This window comes from Mustela putorius, unplaced genomic scaffold, assembly GCF_011764305.1.
Source record: "Mustela putorius furo isolate JIRA1106 unplaced genomic scaffold, ASM1176430v1.1 tig00000166_pilon_pilon_pilon, whole genome shotgun sequence".
Taxonomy (NCBI): Eukaryota; Metazoa; Chordata; class Mammalia; order Carnivora; family Mustelidae; genus Mustela; species Mustela putorius.
This window is the reverse complement of record NW_025421301.1, coordinates 598,639-620,556: the sequence shown is the minus strand read 5'-3', so window position 1 is coordinate 620,556 and position 21,918 is coordinate 598,639. Positions and strand designations below refer to the sequence as shown.

Genomic DNA, 21,918 nt, shown 5'->3' with positions numbered 1-21,918 from the left:
TCCCAGGGTCCTGGGATCGAGCCCCGCATCGGGCTCTCTGCTCAGAGGGAAGCCTTCTTCTCCTTGCTCTCTGCCTGCCTCTCTGCCTACTTGTGATCCCTGTCAAATAAATACATAAATAAAACTTAAAAAGAGAGAGAGAGACAGAAAAAAAAAAAAAAAAAAGAAAAAGTAAGCAGGTTCAGATGTGCACTGTTGCTATTCTACTATAAGCAACATTTTACTCCCGCCCTACCCACGCACTCTTTTCCAGTTCAACTTAACCCAATTCAACAATCTGCTGATGATATACTATAGAAGCAATAATGCTTCTTAAGAAAAAACGCACCCAAACAAGTTACCAGCTGCTTCTTCTTCATCAGTCATTATATGCTACTCACTCACAGTATTGTCATTACAAGTCAATCTTAGCAAAAGCAGAACATAAATTAAAAAAGAAAACAGGGCTTCCAGTTTAAAAATTTTTAGACTGGTAACATGTCACCACCTTCCCTCCCACAGCGAATCCCTAAAAGTTAACAGAAAAGGTATAAACTGTAAATAAATAGACGAACAAATAAACATAAATATCTGAGCTTAAAACAAAACCACCACCACCACCTCTCAAAGCTGCCAAATCACAGAGAAAACCCTAAGAGACACAAACATCAGATTAAAAGGGAACCTGCAGCCCATGACTAGGAATGGTAGGGTTCTGCTACAGAAGGTAGAACTGGTAGAAGCCCAAACAGGAAGGGACATGAAGACAACAAACAGGGTTGTTATTTGGAGAATCATAATGAGAAAAGCCAATAGATAAACTCTGTGCACCGCTGCCACCCAACCACCCAGTACATATTTCAGGTAAGAGCAGTGACTACAGGAGTTTCGGTATAAGGGGCAAGGCAGTGCTCCAGGGGCTCAGAATGCCCAGCAGAAACAGGGAGCACCCACACTACCATGCTCCAAGTGTGCTGCCCTTCCTTAACTCTCACTACAGTTCGTGGAGTTCAACAGGGGGAAGCAGTACTATCTTCCCTCCAGACATTTCCTCAAAAGTCTAATATCCATGTACCCGAACATACATCTGAAGAAGCGGAGTTCATAAGGAGTCAGAGTAAACTTCCAAGTTAAGCATAATTAAAATATTCACAGGGGGCACCTGGGTAGCTCAGTCATTAAGCGTCTGCCTTTGGCTCAGGTCACAATCCCAGGGTCCTGGGATCACACCCCACATGAGGCCCCCTGCTCTGCAAGGAGCCTGCTTCTCCCTCTCCCACTCCCTCTGCTTGTGTTCCCTCTCTCACTGTTTTGCTCTGTCCAATAAATAAATAAAATCATTAAAATAAAATAACATAAAATATTCAGAGAAAATGTGATAACCATAAAACAAGAACAGAGAGTTTCAGAATAAGAGCAACCATGAAAAAATGGCCTTAGAGATCTTAGAAATAAAAATATAACTGTGTGTGTGGGGGGGTTAGATTCTGATTTAAAAACAGAATAAAGACAGGTAAAGGAGGCAACAGTGAACCGGAACATCAAATCCTCTCAGAATGTAATCCAAAGGGATACACTGCTGGAAAGTATGAGATAAAGGTTAAGGTGACATCAGGAATAACTATCTCAAACCAGTAGAAAATATACTTGTGAAAGTACATTAGAAAAGGGTCTAGAGGGGCGCCTGGGTGGCTCAGTGGGTTAAAGCCTCTGCCTCAAGCCTCAGGTCATGATCCCAGGGTCCTGGGATGGAGCCCCATGTCGGGCTCTCTGCTCTGCAGGGAACCTGCTTCCTCCCCTCTCTCTCTCTGCCTGCCTCTCTGACTACTTGTGATTTCTCTCTGTAAATAAATAAAATCTTTAAAGAAAAAAAAAAGAAAAGGGTCCAGAAGGGTGCACAACAAACAAAGAATACATGGGGGAAAGATTTGGGAGAATCACCAAAGGGATACTGGCTTTAATTTTTTTTTAAGTTGGTTTTTTGTGTTTTTTTTTGTTTTAGTAATTTTTATACCCAACATGGGGCTCAAACTCATAACTCTCAGATCAAGAGACACATACTGCTTTGACTGAGCCAGCCAGGGACACCCGTGGCTTTAATTTTAAAAAAGAAAACATATATATATATACACACACACACATATTTCTATATATATATATATATATATATATACACACACACACATATTTATGTGTGTGGTTATACACACACACACATTAAAAATTAGTTTTGAAAAAATGTTTAATGTATAGGGAGTCAAAGCAAACACAGAAATATTTCAAAACATTAAATACTCTTTAAATTGTGATTTCAACTCCACATTTGCTTGTTAAGTTTCTGTTTTTTCAATACAATAATTATATTGATTACTATACTCAAAGTAGCCAATTGGTAAGGTTGGTCGGACAAGAAGATATGTAAAACATGGTTCCCATCTTGGAGAAATTTAAAATCCAGTCCAGATAATGTGGTATGGGCACAAAGATAGACAAATAGATCATGCAAACAGAATAAGGAGTCACGGGGCGCCTGGGTGGCTCAGTGGGTTAAGCCGCTGCCTTCGGCTCGGGTCGTGATCTCAGGGTCCTGGGATCGAGTCCCGCATCGGGCTCTCTGCTCAGCGGAGAGCCTGCTTCCCTCTCTCTCTCTCTGCCTGCCTCTCCATCTACATGTGATTTCTCTCTGTCAAATAAATAAATAAAATCTTTAAAAAAAAAAAAAAAAGAATAAGGAGTCACATATACAAGGACAACTGAGATTTGACAAAGATGAAAAGCCAACTCCACAGAGAAAGAAGAGTCATTTTTACCAAATGGTGCTAAAACAAGTGGATATCCATATGCCAAAAAAAAAAAAATTCAAACCACATCTCATACCAAATACAAAAATTAACTCAAAAATAGATCATAGACCTAATTTAAGGCCTACAACTATGCAATTTCTAGGAGAAAATATTTATGACCTTGGGTTAGGCAAAGATCTCTTAACTATAACACCCTCCCCCCAATTTGACAAATTGGACTTTATTAAAATAAAAACTTCTGCTCTTCAAATGACACCATTAAAATAATAAAAAGGGCAAGCCATAGGTCAAAAGAAAATATTTGCAAATCATAGATCTGAGAAAGGATTTGTGGAATATGTAAGGAACTCTAAAAACCCATTAATTAGAAAACAAAATTCAATTTTTGGAAAGGTGGGAGAGAAAAGATTTGAACAGACAATTCACCAAGAAGACTTATGAAAGGTAAATTCACACATGAAAAGATGCTCAGCCCATCACCAGTCATCAAGGAAATGTAAATCAAAACCACAATGAGGTATTACTGCGTACACAGTTAAGATGGCTAAAATTAAGAACACAGTAACAAGTGCTGATGAGGATGTGGAGTTACTAGAACTCTCATACTGCTGTGGCAAAGTAGAATGGTATAGTCTTTTTTTCTTTTTTTTAAAGATTTATTTATTTATTTGACAGAGAGAGACCAAGCAGGCAGAGAGGCAGGCAGAGAGAGAGAGAGGAGGAAGCAGGCTCCCTGCCAAGCAAAGAGCCCAGGACCCTGAGATCATGACCTGAGCCGAAGGCAGAGGCTTATCCACTGAGCCACCCAGGTGCCCATAGTATAGCCATTTTAGAAATCAGTTTCATGGTTTCTTAAGAAGTTAAACATGTAGGGATGCCCAGGTGGCTCAGTCGATTAAGCAGCTGCCTTCAGCTCAGGTCATGATCCCTGCGACCTACAATCAAGTCCAAGATCAGGCTTCTTGCTTGGCGGGGAGCCTGCTTCTCCCTCTGCCTCTGCCTGCCACTCTGCCTGCCTGTGCTCGCTTGCTCTCTCTCTGACAAATAAATAAATACAATCATAAAAAAAAGAGAAGTTAAACATGTATTATATTCTGCAGCCATATATTTACCTAAAAGAAATGAAAGTTTATGTCCATACAAAGGCTCATAGCAATTTTATTTGTAATAGTCCAAGACTGTTAACGACCCAAATGACCAGGGCACCTGGGTGGCTCAGTCGTTAAGCATCTGCCTTTAGCAGGGTCCTGGGATTGAGCCCTTCGTTGGGCTCCTTGCTCCCCAGGAGGCCTGCTTCTTCCTCCCTGAGTTCCTCTGCTTGTATTCCCTCTCTTGCTGTCTCTCTATCAAATAAATAAATAAAATCTTAAAAAAGAAAGAAAGATACCCAAATGTCCATCAGCAGGTGAATGGATAAATAAATTACGGTGCATCTCAGCAATAAAAATAAACTGTTGACACATGTAACATGGGTGAATATCAAAATGATTATGCTGAGTGAAAGATGCCAGCTGAAAAAGACATAAACTCTGTGATTCAATTTACATAAAGTTCTAAAAACTGTAGACTCATCTATAGTGACAAGTAGCAGATCAGTGGTTGCCTGGGAAATGGCAAGAGGTAGTGAGAAAGCATCAGAGGGAGCGACCTTGATGGTGTATAAGAAAACTTTTAAGGGTAATGTGTATGTTCTTGGCTACGGTGATGGTTTCACAGGTGTATACATATGTCAAAACTTTGTATGCATATGTCAAATAAATGTACTTAATTTTACATTAACTATACCTCAGTACAGCTTTAAAAAAAAAAGATTTATTTAGTTAGGTAGACAGAGAGCATGCAAGAGGGGGGAGGGGCAGAGGGAAAGGGATAGAAATCCTCAAGCAGACCCCACTGAGTGTGGAGCCTGACACAGGGCTAGATCCCAGGACCCTGAACCAAAACCAAGAGTTGGTGGCTTAACTGACTGAGCCATCCAGAAGCCTCCTCAATACAGCACTTTTTTTTTTTTTAAGATTTTTATTTATTTATTTGACAGAGAGAGATCACAAGTAGGCAGAGAGGCAGGCAGAGAGAGAGGAAAGGAAGCAGGCTCCCCGCTGAGCAGAGAGCCCGATGTGGGGCTCGATCCCAGGACCCTGAGATCGTGACCTGAGCCAAAGGCAGAGAGGCTCTAACCCACTGAGCCACCTAGGTGCCCCAATACAGCACTTTTTAAAAAAATGTATTTACGGGGCACCTGGGTGGCTCAGTGGGTTAAAGCCTCTACCTTTGGCTCTGGTCCTGGGATCGAGCCCCGAATAGGGCTCTCTGCTCAGCAGAAAGCCTGCTTCCCCTCTCTCTCTGCCTGCCTCTCTGCCTACTTTTGATCTGTCAAATAAATAAATAAAATCTTTTAAAAAATAAATAAAGTAAAAATAAAAATAAAAATAAAAAATAAAATGTATTCTCAGGGCACCTGGTGGCTCAGTTGGTTAAACATCTACCTTCTATTCAGGTCATAATCCCAGGGTTCTGGGATGGAGGCCCACATTGGGCTCCCTGCTCAACAGAGAGTCAGCTTCTCTCTCTCCCTCTGCCTGTCACTCCCCCTGCTTGTGCTCTCTCCCTCTTTCTCTCTGTCAAATAAATAAATAAAATCTTTAGGGGCGCCTGGGTGGCTCAGTGGGTTAAGCCTCTGCCTTTGGCTCAGGTCATGATCCTCGGGTCCTGGGATCGAGCACCGCATCGGGCTCTCTGCTCAGCAGGGAGCCTGTTTCCCTTCCTCTCTCTCTGCCTTCCTCTCTCTCTGCCTGCCTTTCAGCCTACTTGTGATCTCTCTCTGTCAGATTAATTAATTAATTAATTAAATTTAAAAAAACAAATAAAATCTTTAAACAAAAAATCTAAAGTAAATAAAAATAAAAAAGAGTACCTGACAAAAAAGATTTATAAATGTATTCTCAAGGACAAAATGGAAACATCAAAAGCTACAGTTGTTCTATTACTGCCTCACAAACAACTAGTGTTAGATCAATGCCAAGTGTAAGAGAAATGCCTATGGGGAATGGGAAGGAACTCAGTGCATTACAAGGGTTATGAGTGCAGACAAAGCAGTGTAGGATTTGGACGGGGTTGCTGGGGGTGGTGGAAGGAGGCTCTCTGAGAAGAGCAGAGCTCAAAGCTTAGGCAAAGGCGCACCGTGCCTTTCATAGAACAGGAAAACATGCACTCAAACTCATCAACCACATAAAAGGTACCTTCCATATGCCAAGTCCTGTACTGGGCACTCACCACACTTCACCCCATTCAACTCTCTCAGGAATACCTAGTATTATCCCCATTTCACAGGTAAAGAAATTACAGGCTCAGGAAGGTCAACATTCAAAGTGAGGGCTGGCCCATCCCAAAGTCTATGCCTTCTGTTTCTGCTGTGCAACACTCCATCCAATCAAAGGAAGCAAAAGTCCACTTTAAATGATATATAAGCACAAAAATATTTAAGTGTTTATACATGTTTTTACTTCTTACTACTGGAGATCAGTGTGGATTTTAACTTCCCTTCATCGGGGTCTGCAGAAGTGTCAGCGTGGTCTGGTGCCTCCAAGGGTGGACCCCCCTCCTCTTCCTGGGAGAGTGGGAGGTGATATAGAAGGTCACCGGGTAGAGAGGAGGTAGTGTATGTGCTCGTTTACATACCCAGACTGGCTGGGAAGTGAGAAGCACGTGCCACCACAATGTACACACACAGATGGAAGTGTTTACCTTCTCCCTGCCAAGTTCAAGCATCAGCCACCCACAGTAAAGTGCTGGGCAATGGGGGGGCCAGATCGACGAGGGTACCATCAACTCCGTTGAGACCCCTCAGACCCAGGAAGATGCATTTTACATTTAGCTGGTTTGGACACATGCCAGGTACCTTGCTAGACATTTCTGCAAACTTGGACCCCCTCCTCCTCCCCGCACACCTCCCATACCCCCGGCAATGAGGAGGTACAAGTCTGTTTTGCACCTGAGCAATCTGGGGGAAGGAACATGCCCAAGGTCACAGGGCTAATATGTGGTGAAGTCCTCACGTAGAGTCTTAGCCAACAATTAAGATGGCATTCAACAAAAAACTGCAACACAGAAAACATAAGAGACTAGGAAATACCAGAGAATGCCCTGTGTAGTAAGAGTACATACTGCTAGCGAAACTCTTTTAGATTTACTTAAGCATATGTGATCCTGGTTCACAACATAAGTGTATTGGTACGTGACCCACAGTCAAAAAAACTTTGTTGACCACTGCTACGGACCAGTTCCTTGTATCACAGAGGACTGCTCACAAAAATCCCTCCTTTGGGGCCCCTGACTAGCTCAGTCAGTAGACCATGTGAGTCTTGATCTTGGGATCATGAGTTCAAGCCCCACGGTGGGTGTAGAGATTACTTTAGAAAATAAATAAAATAAAGGAAAAATTGATTTGCCATTGCTTTCAAGCATGATAGGCCTCTAGGATCTGATATAGATCATGTATATTTAAAAAAAAAAAATCTCGCGCCTGTGTGGCTCAGTGGGTTATAGTCTCTGCCTTCGGCTCGGGTCATGATCCCAGGGTCCTGGGATCAAGTCCCACATCGGGCTCTCTGCTGCTGCCTACCTCTCTGCCTACTTGTGATCTCTGTCTGTCAAATAAATAAATTTAAAAATCTTAAAAAAAAAACAAAAACCTCTCCTCTTATCATCTCCCACCTCCCCTTAAGTATCTCTGCTTCTGAAACCCTGTGGGGTTTCCCAGAGGCTCTCACCCACTCTGGGAGTGATAGCAGGGAACACACATCAGGAAATGCAGCACCCAGCTAGCCTCCTGGCCACCTGGCTCTCCCCACTAAACTTTCCCTGTGCATCACCGCTTGTTCAAGAATATCCTGAGAGGGCACCTGGGTGGCTCAGTGGGTTTAAGCCTCTGCCTTCGGCTCAGGTCATGATCCCAGGGTCCTAGGATCGAGTCCCACATCAGGCTCTCTGCTCAGCGGGGAGCCTGCTTCCTTGTGATCTCTCTGTCAAATAAATAAATAAAATCTTAAAAAAAAAAAAAAAAGAATATCCTGAGAAAGGTGAAAGGAAGAGAATGAAGGATGAGCCCTACATGCTAAGGGCTAACACTTTTCAATCACAAAGGAACCACAGGATTTGGGCCTGGAGATGGAATCCCAGGGAAGGCCCTTTCAAAGTGTCAGCAGGAGTGGAGGAAGTTGCTGGGAGAGGTGAAATTGACCAGAGGGCCGTTTGTTCAGTTTCATAAAGGTGGCCTGATCCTCTGCCAAGTGTTGCAGGGGGCTGAGACACAGGCTGCAGACACAAAGAAAGATTCATTCCTTAGCGATTAGAGGAGAAAACAGACAAAAAAAAACCCTGACAATTACAGTGCCCTGTTACAGAGGTGTTCACGGGCTCATAGAGAGGACTCCCTGGAGAAAAAGCTGAGTCTTATAGAAAAGGAGGTGGGAAGAGATGAATGAAGGAAAGGTTGTGCCAGAAAATGATTCTGGCTTTCCGGGAGTTTAAGGAATGTAGTTTAAAGACAAGAAAAGGCTGCACACTGTCTAGTGACTTCCTTCCCACAGCATTTAGAATAAAATCCAGGGACACCTGGGTGGCTCAGTTGGTTGAGTAGCTGCCTTCGGCTCAGGTCATGATCCTAGCGTCCTGGGATCGAGTCCCACATCGGGCTCCTTGCTCGGCAGGGAGTCTGCTTCTCCCTCTGCGTCTGCCTGTGTTCACTCTCTCTCCCTCTCTCTCTCTGACAAATAAATAAAATCTTAAAAAAAAAAAAGAAGAATAAAATCCAAACACCTTCTTTCTGCAAAGGCCCTACATGGGCCACCTTCTCGTCCTGTGCCCTGTTCATCCTCCCTACTAGTTCCCTATCCTGTTAATTACAGGATAGTTCCCTATCCTGTAGCCACACTGGCCTTCTGGTTCCTCACCCTGGACATCCAACTCCCTCCACCTGAAAGGCCTCCCTTAGCTTTCTTCCCACTCACCCCAGCAGCAATTTTACCTCCTCTCAGCTGAATCAGACCCCATCACTTCCTGACAACCCTGTCTTTTTTTTTTTTTTTTAAGGATTTATTTATTTGACAGAGAGGGAACATAAGCAGAGGGAATGGGAGAGGGAGAAGCAGGCTTCCCGCCCAGGAGGGAGCCCGATGAAGGATCCCAGGACCCTGGGATCATGACCTGAACCAAAGACAGGTGCTTAAAGACTGAGCCACCCAGGCGCCCCAACTCTGTGTCTTAATAGTACTTATCACTGGGAGCACCTGGGTGGCTCAGCTGGTTAAGCCACCAACTCTTGATTTTGGCTCAGGTCATGGTCTCAGGGTCATGAGATTAAGCACAACATCTGGGCTCCTCAGTGACTGGGCAATGTGCTTAAGATTCTCTCCCTAATATAAACAAATCTTTTTTTTTTTTTTTTTTTTTTTTTTTTTTTTGTTTTAAGATTTTACTTGACAGAGAGAGAGAGATCACAAGTATGCAGAAAGGCAGACAGAGAGAAAGGGGGAAGCAGGCTCCCCGATGAGCAGAGATCCAGATGTGGGGCTCGAGCCCAGGACCCTGAGATCATGACCTGAGCCGAAGGCAGAGGCTTAACCCACTGAGCCACTCAGGCACCCCTCATGTAAATAAATCTTAAAGAAAAAAATACTTATCACTATACAAAACTATCTTTTTACTTTATACATTTGTCTTGTCTGTTTACTTGTTTATTGTCTGTACCACATATACCCAGGCAAACTATAAAGCATGTGGCATGAGTCCAATAAATATCTTTGAATAGCTTTGTTGATAGAGAAGTCTGTTAGCTCCCAGCAAACAAAAACTGCAACAAAGAAAACAGAAGAGACGGGAAATACCAGAGTACATCAAGTATAATAGGAGTATATACTGCTAGCGAAATTCTTCCAAGTTTACTTACACATATGTAGGGCTGGTTCACAATATAAACACATTTTTTTATTGTGGACTATGGTCAAAACTATTTTGTCAACCACTACTAGACTCTGCTACTTCATGAATGAGATGCTGGGAAGTCTGCATTTTGCTTTGAAAGCCATGAGGGAATCACTAAGGATTTTAAGGGGAGACTAACATGTTCAGATTTACACTTCAAGAGGTTCACTCCAGAAACAGACCCCCTTGGTGGGGGGGGTCAGTGGGGAGATAGTGAAGGGGTCTAGAATAAGTCACTGTGCCATAAAAATTATACTGAGCCAAAGATACTGAAGTCCCTTATTTCCCTAAAGCAGAGCCTCCCAAAAGAACTCAATTGCCATAAATCTCCTTCTTAGAAGCAACTCTCATCTTCTGTTGGGTGAAGATTGAGATTGAGACAGAAGTTGGCACCACACCCAAACAGACATGGTCCCCAAACTCTCCTATCTCCCAGCTGTTCTCCTGTGGGCCCATTTATCTTTCCAAAAAGTCATTTATTTTTCCATAAATGCCCTTTCCCCAACTCCCTTCCAAGAAGTCACTCATTCTCCCAGAACTGACCTCCGTCCCCTCCTTATCCTCTTAATTAAGATAGTAATAAGGCCAGAAATCTAAGCACCTCTTTTTTTTTTTTAAGTTTATTTATTTGAGTAAGTTCTACTCCCAGCAGATCGAGTCACATGCTCTTCCAACTGAGCCAGCCAGACACCCCTCTAAACACCTAAATTGCACTTTCTGTGAACTCTCATGCATTAGTACATAATTAAATCTGGTTTTCTCTTGTTAATCCACCTTTTGTCAGTTTAATTTGCAGGCTCGCAATTCAGAACTTAAGAGAATAGAGGGAAAGTTTTTCCTTTCCTCACAGCACTTAGGTTATTCTAGAACACAAATAAGAAATGAAAGAACTAAGGCACAGACAGTGGAAATGGTCAGAAGGAACAGATCTGTGAGAAGTTCAAACTGACTCAATAGTATTTAGTGATCCCCTGGACACATATGACAAGGGAGAAAGAAGTCCCAAGTTTCCAAGCTGGCAGAGCAAGCTAACAAGGGCCCATTCACAAAGAGGGTAAAGGGAAAGAGGCTGAACGGGCATTTAAAGTTGTGGGTTCTGGGGTGCCTGTCTGCCGGCAGCTGAGGTCAGATAAGGATCCGGCGCCTGGGGAGAACAGTAACAAGAGGTCACCGGCAGGTCTAGAACTGGGAATGAAGGTTGCTGAGGCCATTCGTGCCTCAATGGCTGGTTTTCCCCCTAATCTCGTTGCCTGGGGGTGAGGGAATTTGTGAGAGGTTTTAGCCTTGGCCACCAAGAACTGGCTCAAACCAGCCAGCTCCAACCTATTACCACCCAGCACTTCTCACTCACTAACCACTGCATAGCACAGAGGGTCACCTCAATCCTCAAGGCGCTAACCTGTATCTTTTCCAGATGTAAAAACTGAGGCCTCAATGCTTACCGCAATAAATACTCAATAGATGTTTGTTGGTTGGGATAACTGCATGAAAGTGACTAAGCAGAACTGGAAGCTTAATTAACTGAAGCTTTAAAAAGAAACTTCCTATCTGACACTGGCCCAGATCAGCACTTGAGTATCAAGAGTATGAGCTTTCTGCCTAGGTAGTTTATCTACTGCGGTGAGGGACACTGAACATACCTTACCTATCTTGCACTGTACTTGTGAGCTCCCCAATTTTCCAAATACCCTGGCTTTGTAACCAGACTGCTTGGAAATCCCAGGGAGACTCAACCACCCAAGGAACAGCATTATAAACAGGGGCCATGGAACTGGACCTACAAGCTAATTACTTCATCAGTAACTGGCAGATCTCTGTCAAAAACCAACAGGCCTTATAAATACACAAGGAAGGGAAAGACGCATCAGTGCCCTGAGTATGTGGCCGTCTGGGGGCCACACCTGGCTGGTCTGTGGGTTGGGAATGTTCACAGCAAAGAAGGAACCAGAGATCAGGAAAATGGAACTCAAGACCTGACACAGTTCTAACAGGGTTAGCCTTACCTTCTTAAGCTCACGTGGTCTCTCAGGAGAGGAGACATCACAGGACACACAATTTATAAATTCTGAAATAGTATACAACTGAGAACTATTCTAATTAAGGAATGGTTGCCGAGAGCTGACACCTTTGAGTGGGTCCACAATGGGAAAATCAAACAGATTTAATGAAAAATTAGGAAAACACAGTGGCAAAGTGATGGCAAGTGGAATGGTTTAAATAGTACTGGGATAGTAACAAACTGGGGTTCAAGTCCCAGTCTGCCACGTACCAGCTATGTGACCCCATATATGCTCCCTGGCCCATGAGGCCTTACCTATCAGTCTGTGTAGACATGTGAACCCACTCTTCTTTCTTTTTTTACCCCAGCCCAGGTGATGAGAGGGCCTTCTGTGGAATGTAGCTGCTGTGAGAAGCTCACATGGCCTTAAGGGAAAGCTAGAATTTCTTTGCTATTAGTATTCTGTGGGGTCATCCAAGGCTTAAGCTTCTATTTACTTATGCTTTTAGGAAGAGGCCTCTGGTTTGTTTCTCTTTGCAACATTATCTGTGAACCTTTACATTTCTGATCAATGGAACTACTTATACATTCAAGACTCAGGAGCTCAGGGGTGCCTGGCTGGCTCTGTGGATATGCCACTCTTGATCTCCAGGGTCATGAGCTCAAGTCCTACATTAGATATAGAGTCTATTTAATTAAAAAAAAAAAAAAAAAAAAAAAGACCCAGGAGCTCAGGGAGAAATTCCATCCTAATAAGAATTAAATATATGCGGGCACCTGGGTGGCTCAGTGGGGTAAGCCTCTGCCTTCAGCTCAGGTCATGATCTCAGGGTCTTGGGATTGAGCTCTGCATCGGGCTCTCTGCTCAGCAGGAAGCCTGCTTCCCTCCCTCCCTGCCTGCTTCTCTGCCTACTTGGGATATCCCTATCAAATAAATAAATAAAATTTTTTTAAAAAAGAAATATATGAATAATGTCATTAATAATATGCAAAAATCATACAGATTCATTGCCCATTTGATCAACTACTTAGTAAGAAGAATTAAATATAAACTGAACATATATTTTCAAAGGCATGAAAGTTTTTGAAGGTGGCTTTTATTTATATGTGAAGACTAAATCTTTCTCTATGAAATTCTTTCACATCACAGTGGTAGGTCACTAAAGAAAAATCCCATATATGAATATTTCCTTAATATATATATTCAGTAAGCTTTCTAATGTGTGCTAACTTACTAATGCTCCTGCAAGCAGAAAACATTCCTGTGAACTTCTCTTTTTTAATGCTTTGAGAATGATCCAGGTTGGTTATCTGTGGTCCTCCATCCTATGCCCTGAGAAACTGAGCTGGAGTCTTCCCCAAAGGTCCTCCAGAGGAAAAAGTCGACTGCATCCTGCACGACTTAGGCCAGGAGTGAAAAGCCCACTTGTCTTGAGTGTCAGAGCAAACCAGGGAAAGCCACCATTACAAGACATACTGAAAGCTTTCACAGAAGAGGAAGAAAGAAAAGGTTAAAAAAAAAATTAAGGATGAATAAAGGATGCAAAGAAAGTGATAAAAATGAGCAGGAAAGATTGATATGAGGTCAGGGGACGGACGGAAGCAGAGGGTAAACAGAGAGACACGCAGTCAGCTGGGGATTGAAAAAGATGGTCTTTTAAACTGAGAACTACATCCCTTATCCGGAACTCTAGAACTTAGTTTCTGCTTCCTTTTTCCCCATCAGACTACCCTATGTCTGTTCTGATACGAAAATGGGAGCGATGTAGAAGTAGAGAATAGAAGATAGAAGTAGATAGAAGTAGAAGAATAGAAGTAGATAGAAGTAGATAGATAGAAGTAGAGAATCAAGATTCCATAATACCCTGAATCACTGAAACATGTTTACAAAACATCCAATATAAAACTATGCTTTCAGGGAGCTTGGGTGGTACAGTTGGTTGAGCATCCAACCCCTTGTTTCAGCTTAGGCTGTTATCATCTCAGAGTCATGAGATCAAGCCCTGTGGCTCCAGGCAGAGGCAGCTTAAGACTATCTCCTGGGCGCCTGGGTGGCTCAGTGGGTTAAAGCCTCTGCCTTCGGCTCAGGTCTATGATCCCAGGGTCCTGGGATTGAGCCCCGTATCGGGCTCTTTGCTCGGTGGGGAGCCTGCTTCCTCCTGCCTCTCTGCCTACTTGTGATCTCTCTCTCTCTCTCTCTCTGTCAAATAAATAAATAAATAAATCTTTAAAAAAAAAAAAAAACACTCTCTCTCCTTCTCCCTCTGCCCCTCCCCCTCATTCACACACACCTGTGCCATATGTATTTAAACAAACACTGTGCCTAAGGTGTGACTTTGGTCACATCGTTTTTTTACTGTTCTATATTTAATCTATTTCAACTCTTCTGTATCTCTGTATTTCCAGAGCCACAGGAAACCCAAGAGATTAGGCATAGTCAGGGCTGTCACCAAGCCAACCCTTTTTGGACAAGGCAGAATTACAAGGAAATGGATTTACATATCCATGAACTTGACCTTCTCCTAAACCTTACTCAGGTCTAACTCATATTGTGGCTGCAGAAAAGTCCTAGCACTTCAGAGCCACAGTGTCACTACCTATCCCCACTTACTCCCAAGGAACAAAGAGAGGATGAATTCACTAACAATTTTTAAATTACTTTAAGGAAGGAAAAAAAGCTGACACTCATGATTAATAGCTGCACACCAGTGGTTTCACTGCTTTCGTACCCGTCAGGGAACTATCACCTGCTGACCGTTGATTTTTCGTTTCTCCAGTAACCACCTGTACTGTCACTTCCTCAGACCCTAAGAGAGTTCACAGGCTGCAGTGGAAGCAAGACCACACCTTGGCTGGACTGTGGATGAGCAGCTGTCTTGGTCAAGTTTCCCCTAAAAACTGAGAGGGACTTTGGGAAAAAACAATTTCACTTTTTGATCAAATATCTTTTATTTTTTTAATTAAAAGATTTTATTTGAGTGAGAGAGAGATAGTGTGTGCACAAGTGGGGTGGGGGCAGAGGGAGCAGCAGACTCCCCACCAAGCAGGGAGCCCACAGGACTCTATCCCAGGACCCAGAGAACATGACCTGAGCCAAAAGCAAACACTTAACCAACTGAGCCACCCAGGTGCCCTATATGATCTTTATTTATTTGACAGAGAGAGAGAGATCACAAGTAGGCAGAGGCAGGCAGGCAGAGAGGCGGGGAGACAGGCTCCCTGCTGAGCCGGGAGTCCAATATGGGACTTGATCCCAGGACCCTGAGATCACCACCTGAGCCAATGGCAGAGGCTTAACGCACTGGACCACCCAGGGCCCCCACCCCCACCCCACATATGATCTTTTAATTACTTTCTTTTTTTTTAAGATTTTATTTATTTATTTGAGAGAGAATGAGTGAGAGAGAGCATGAGAGAGGAGAAGGTCGAAGGGAGAAGCAGACTCTCCAAGGAGCTGGGAGCCCGATGCGGGACTCGATCCTGGAAGTCCGGGATCATGACCTGAGCCGAAGGCAGTCGCTCAACCAACTGAGCCACCCAGGCGCCCCTTTTATTTTATTTTATTTTTAAAGATTTTATTTATTTATTTGAGAGAGAAAGAGTATGAGAAGGGGGAGGGTCAGAGGGAGAAGCAGACTCCCTGCCAAGCAGGGAGGCGCCCCTTTTAATTGCTTTCTTGTTACTGCAATTTTTTAAAAGACTTTATTTATTTATTTGACAGACAGAGATCACAAGTAAGCAGAGAAGAAGGCAGAGAGAGAGGGGGTAGGCAGGCTCCCAGCTGAGCAGGGAGTCCGATGTGGGACTGGATCCCAGGACCCTGGGATCATGACCCGGGCTGAAGGCAGAGGCTTTAACCCACTGAGTCACCCAAGCGCCCCTTGTTTCTGCAATTTTTAAAGCACAGTAATTTACTAAAGATTTAAATCCCATGTGTCTAAAAACAATCATTGTATTTGCTGCAATTGTTTTTAATGGCTTATTTATTGCCTCCCCTCTCTGGAGTTTTAACTGGAGTGAGGAGATTGAGGGGGAGACCTCACCTTATGTCTGATTAACTACCCTACCAATGGGGGTTGAGAGGTGCCCATATATGTCCTTAATAGAACCAATCTGCCAAAGAGCACTCCAACTATTCATGAATAAAAGCTGGAGCGCAAGCTAGAGAAGTGCAATTTAAGTTTCACCTTAGCTGCAATAAGTTTTCAAATTTTGCACACCGTGGCAAAATTTACAAGGTCTTCAGTTTAAAAATAAGATCCGAAGTTCCTTCTAAGACTAAGGGAAATGAAATTCACACTATCCATTTTGAATCTACCTTCTTTTGCACAGTTCCTGATAAATCCCTTTGCAACTTACCAGGTGATACTAGTCAGTCCTGCATCCCACCTGCTGGGGTAGATCTCTGAACAACAGAACAAGCCCCAGGTCTCCACTAAGCAAAGGCATTAAATCAAGTCCATAAGGAAGGAAGAGGGGGAAGAGTGTTTATCAAAGAAATGCTTTGTTCAGGGCACCTGGGTGGCTCAGTTTGTTAAATGTCTGTCTGCCTTCAGCTCAGGTCATGATCCTAGATTTCCTGCTCAGTGGGGAGTCTCCTTCTCCCACTGACCCTCCCCCCACCTTTGTGTTTTCTCTCAAATAAATCAATAAAATCTTCAAAAATAAAAAAAATGATATCTTTCTTTAAAAAAAAAAAAAAGAAATGCTTTGTTCACAATTCAAAATGTAGCGTATCCACCTTTCCTCAGAGTAAGAGTCCCTTTCCCTCCACATTCCTTTTCTTTCATTTGAGAGTAGGTAAATGTAAATTTTACCAAAATAAACACAGGATTCCAATGCAACATGTGCCCAGGGCCTATCAGAAATTGAGATGACCCTCTGGTGACACCTGAGGTCCCAGGAATTAAAGTCACAAGTCCTGGCCTCCACCCTCAACCCAACTCCCCAGGATCCTATCAGTTGTCAGGACATTGTCAGGGACAGTTGTTGCTAGAGCTGCTGACTGAGGAAAGTATCTGCCACTCTAGAAAGTGAATGCTCTGGTAAGAGATTCTGCATTCATGCCTAAACCCCAAAATCAAAGTCAAGGATACATGGAAAGAACAGGAACTTGAGGTAACAGAGGAAGTCTTGAGAACAGACCACCTATATACAGCAGGCGGAGAGCTTCAGTAAAGTCTGCAGGAACAAATAATCATCTGTCGCTCCTCTTACCACATAAATATACTCAACGCTTTTATAGCAAGATTCCAGGATGATCCCAAGAACTCACGATGGATGATTTTATTACTGAAGTAATGAAAAGCATCCCTTACAGAGGAGTTTGCCTTTAGGTTAGGAGCATTCAAGACTGGGCTCTGGGGAAGCCCTTTGTTCAGGAAATCCCACCCCTCAGGCAAAGCTTTACTTCCATTTCAATTTCAAGTCCTCAACTCAAATCAAATTTTGAAAGCGTCCCCCCTTAAGGAACTGCAGAAAAAGTAAGCAGGTCCTTTGCATTCCAAGGAATGTCTCGGGCCCTCAGAACTATCCGATTACAGGGCTTTTCTTCCCAGATACAGTCACTTTTCTTTTTTTAAAAGAGTATCATACATGCGCCCTATTGTGTGTCTACCATTTCAAATATCTTCCAAATACATCCCCATTCTGAATCTCTAGAGTCTTCTAAGAATCTAGAAGGAACTAACGAAAGCAATTTGAATAATAACAAAGCGACTGAACAATTTAATTACCAAAGGTAGCTCTAGAGACTCCAACAAAAGGGTTGAAAGCCTTTATCTACAAAACCGTGGCCACGTGCTCAACTGTGGGACCAATTATGGGAAGTGCAGAAGAAAGTAGCACACAGGTGCACACGCCAATTTAAGCAAATGGGGAATCAGCCTAAGTCCTCTTCGGAGAAAGGATGCTATGAAAAAATGTGACTTAGAAAGCTTCTTTCTCATCTATCAGGCTCGAGGTTTAGTTAACTTTCTTCCCTTTAAAACACACACACACACACACACACACACACACACACACACACACACACACCCCTTTCTTCCCTTTCTGATTAACTGAAAGTAGCACCTACCCCCACACAAAATAATGGCAATTTCCTCTGGAGAAAGTCTTTGAATGGGAATTTAAAGTTCAATTGAATTTTCAATGAAAGTTCTTCCAAATCAACAGTCACAAAGGTAGTTTTACCCCCTCCCCCGCAATTTCTTCTAAGTGAAATTTTTAGAAGTTAGTGCCTTCTCTAGGTAGCCTACAGCTTCATCTAGATGTTCTGTTTAACAGCTTTATTCTATTGACCTTTTCAAGTGACCTTATAATAGAGGACTTTTTTCCCCTTGCTTTGGAGACAAAAAGAGATGAATCTTTCCGGAATCCTAAAAGACTCTCAACTTCCTTAGGCCTTAAGAATTAAATGCAGGACCTCCCCACAGGCTGAGCCCCTCTTCTTAAACAGGAAACAGAGTTTGCTTCTGAGTGGCAATGTATTCCCCCGCCCCGCGCTCACTCCAGGGCAGGCACGGCCATGCCCAGGCGGTGACACTGAGCAGAGATAAGGTGTCCTAACAACTGTATTTGTCTGAACTCCGGGAAACCCGCGGCCACTCGGTGACTCCCCCATCACTGGCGCGCATCCCCCCAGCGGCTGTACGGGGGGCCCCCGCCGCCGCAGACCTGAGCAGCCCAAAGACCCCTCCCGCGGCGACACGGGGTAAGACTGACACCCGCAGCTGCCGAAGACCCTGCCAATCACGCTGCCGCCGGCTGCCTTTTTTAGCCACAACATCTGACCAGGCTTCAACAGCAGCATTCAGGGAGAGGTCCCAGGGCGCGTCGGGCGGTCCCCTCCCATTCCTAACCCCCAGACCCTTGGAGAGCTCCGGGTGAGGGGTGGGGAAGGTACTAGCCCTGGAAAGGGCCAGAGAGCGTACGTTCCTCCTGCCCTTAAGCTTCCTCTCAGCTCTCTCCACGAATCCGGGTCCCCCCTCCGCCGCCTGCTCCCGGGATGCCCCATTTTGCAGCCCGTGGTAGCTCCTCGGACGCCCCTCCCCACCCCCACCTCTCAACTCCGCTCTCCTGGATCCCCTCCAAGTCGGTGGCCCGCGCGCCTGGTCGGGCGGGGGACAGGAAGACACACAGAGAAGGGATGGGGTGCAGCCTGAGGACGCGCGGGGCGTGGGGCCGGGCGGGGGACCCCGCGCTCACCTCCCTCCTCCGCCCCGCTGTCCGGGTCGGCGTCCGAGGAGTCGGGCCCGTCCCCGTAGTCCGCTAGCCCCACCAGTTCATCCTCCTCGTCGTCGTCCTCGTCCTCGGGCTGCGGTTTCCCCAGCACCTGGCTCATCGCTCCCACGGCCGGCCGTCCCGGGAGCGGCGGGGGTCCCTGGTGGGGGCCAAACCTCCTCCCCTGCCGCTCGCAGCCTATTTCTGAATTGGGGTTTTGTCTGGAGGTTCGCGGGAGCCCGCGGAGGCAGGGCCGCGCGCCCCCCGCGGCGGTCGGCGTCCAGGTCTGGGTCTCGCGGTTCCCACCGCTCCCGGAGCCCCCTTCCCCGCCCCGCCCGCCTGCCGGCGGAGGAGTCAGCCGGAGCGCGGCAGTTCCTCCCCGAGGAGGGAGAGAGAGACTGCGTGACCCAAGTCACCTGACACACACTGTCACACACACACACACACACACACACACACACACACACGGGCGCGCGCGCGCGCTTTCCCGGGCTCCAGCACCGCTCGGCGGGGCGCTGGCCCGAGGCCGCGCACACACACTGGGGGAGGGGGAGCAAGGAGTCGGGGGCTGGGCTGCGCGGAGCCCTCCACCTAACCAGAAGCTCACTGTGGCACACGCCCGGTACCGGGGGCTATGGGACGCTGCGCAGTCACCCACCGCGGCTGCGCGCCAGGGGCCCCCACGCGCGCCTCCTGCACGTGGTACCCGCACAGGCCGGCGAGCTGGGGGCCTGCACAACCTGAGAACGTATCCCCCACCTATGTCCAACACACACACCCTACCTTGGAGGCCTTCTCTGGCTTTCAGTCTTGGAGAGGGTTCCAGTCCCAAGTGGGCTGCCTTCCCCCCTCCCCACCACTGCTGCGGCCCGGGCCCCCACCCAGAGCCTTGTGCGGAGGACACCGCATGGGTACTGAAGCTCCCCGAGAAGAAAACTCAGAGAAATTTACTGCAGAGGCTCAATCTCCATAGCAATTGCCTTTCAGTGTGCGTTTATGGTTCAAAGTGCTTCCCACCAAGAATATTAAAGAATCAGGCCTATCCAGATGTAAAATGTTTCTTAAAAAACCTAACGTGCTTCACGGCTGCCTAGGCTGCTCTGCACCCTTTTGGAAATGGTCGCAGGTGTACAACATACTCACAGGCTATTCATGACCACATACTCCTGTCTCATTGTTTCAGAGGCTGTAATCCCCCCATCTCAAAATAAAATGTTTCAAGGCTTGGGGGGGGTGGGGGGAGTAACTCTCACATAGGAACAGCAACAATGTGTGGGTGAAACTAAAACCTGCATTTCTCCACAAGCTCTTTACCGCCGGACATACTATACGCACCCTTTCTGATCCTGCAAAAACCACGTGAATGAACTTCCTTATGTCAAGCACAATAAGAAATAAACCAGCTGGCCAGCATGGTGATCCAGATTCTACAGGTGCCAACAGGGCAGCAGGTGGTATGGGGGAGGAGGCAGAGAGCTGAGACTGGAGGCTCTTGGGGCCCAAGGGTGCTGACTCTGTCTGAAACATTTATTGAGCACCTACAATATGACAGGGGCTACACTAAGTATGGGATTGCCTGGGGGGGGGGGGGTCGGAGCGGAGAGTGTCCACCTATACTCAGAATAGTATTCCTGCCCCGGAGGACCTTTCAGCCTAGCAAACCATGACTCATGTCCTGGAATTTGTAGTAGTTGTGGTGTTGAAGGTGGATGTAGACACCTAGGAGGTGGCTGCTTCTAACTGGAAAGGTCTTCAGATTTTCCCAGGGGAGGAAGCTTACCTTGATATGACTGCATCAGTCAAGGTCCTTTCCAGGAGGAAAACAGATGGCATGGGCAAAGATTTTAACTTACAGAAAGCTTTAAGTTAAAGAGCAATTTACAGGGGCGCCTGGGTGGCTCAGTGGGTTAAAGCCTCTGCCTTCGGCTCAGGTCATGATCCCAGGGTGCTGGGATGGAGCCCCGCATCAGGCTGTCTGCTCTGCAAGGAGCCTGCTTCCTCCTTTCTCTCTCTGCCTGCCTCTCTGCCTACTTGTGATCTCCGTCTGTCAAATAGGTAAATAAAATCTTAAAAAAAAAAAAAAAAAAAAAAAAAAAAAAGAACAATTTACAGGGGCATGGGCAGGGTTCAGGGAATCAAAGTAGGGATTAGCAATGGGAAGATACTATCACCTCTAAAGTTGTAGGACTAAAGAAAGGGAGCTTGAGTACTGGGCAGGGGCACAAAACAGGAGCTGTAGCTGATGAGGAAACACTTTCAGAAGCACCTCACTGTCAAGGAGACAGCAGTAGAGATACCCTGACCTCTCTCTCACCAACCACCCTCCATTCTCCTGGAAGTGCCTCCCAATGGCCAAACCCAACTGGAAACCAGAGGGCAAGCGAGTCTAGAACCTAGTCCAGAACACTGAGATCCGGTGGGGCAGATAGCACGTCCCAGGCTGGGGCTGGGGAGGAAGGGGGAGGCACATGGCATAGCAAACACAAGAAGGCTCTACTTGACCTTATCAGGGGAAGTTACACTAGAGATAATTTTCCTAGTGCCCTTCATTCATTTTATAAAAGGAAGTTCCCAGGGGGAAGGAAGAAGTCCTCTCCCAGATTGGATTTAGACTTCCAACTATCCCAGAACAAACCCACCATCTTGGAAAGGACACTGAACTGGCTTGATTCAAACTCCAGAGGACTGCTCACGAGGTCCTAGAAGCCCGTCTAAAGTCAGGCTAGCCAGTCAGGGCATTCCTGGGCTGGTTGCCGGGCATGTCTGTCCCAGGGACCCATGGGTTCAAGATAGGACAATTCCTAAGCCAAAAACCCCACTGTGCCTGAGACCCCGAAAGGATGGAGATATTTGATAATCTCTGCTATCCCCCCAAAAGACAACTTTTAAAGGGGACATCAGCAGTAAATTGGAGCACGCCCTAAAATATTTGAG

General features: G+C 45.5%; 1 protein-coding gene across 2 annotated transcripts in view; it reads right to left on the bottom strand.

The window, feature by feature from the left end:
- The window catches only part of RRAGD (Ras related GTP binding D), a 43,030-nt gene extending 23,618 nt beyond the window's left edge, over positions 1-19,412 (bottom strand). The window contains exon 1 of one of the 2 annotated variants that reach the window (XM_045075841.1): positions 18,970-19,412. In XM_045075841.1, coding sequence (XP_044931776.1) covers positions 18,970-19,105 — 136 coding nt within the window. In that variant the 5' untranslated portion in view covers positions 19,106-19,412. The remainder of the gene's footprint in view (positions 1-18,969) is intronic. The other variant, XM_004766914.3, reaches the window with a different exon arrangement.
- Positions 19,413-21,918: the final 2,506 nt, after the last annotated feature.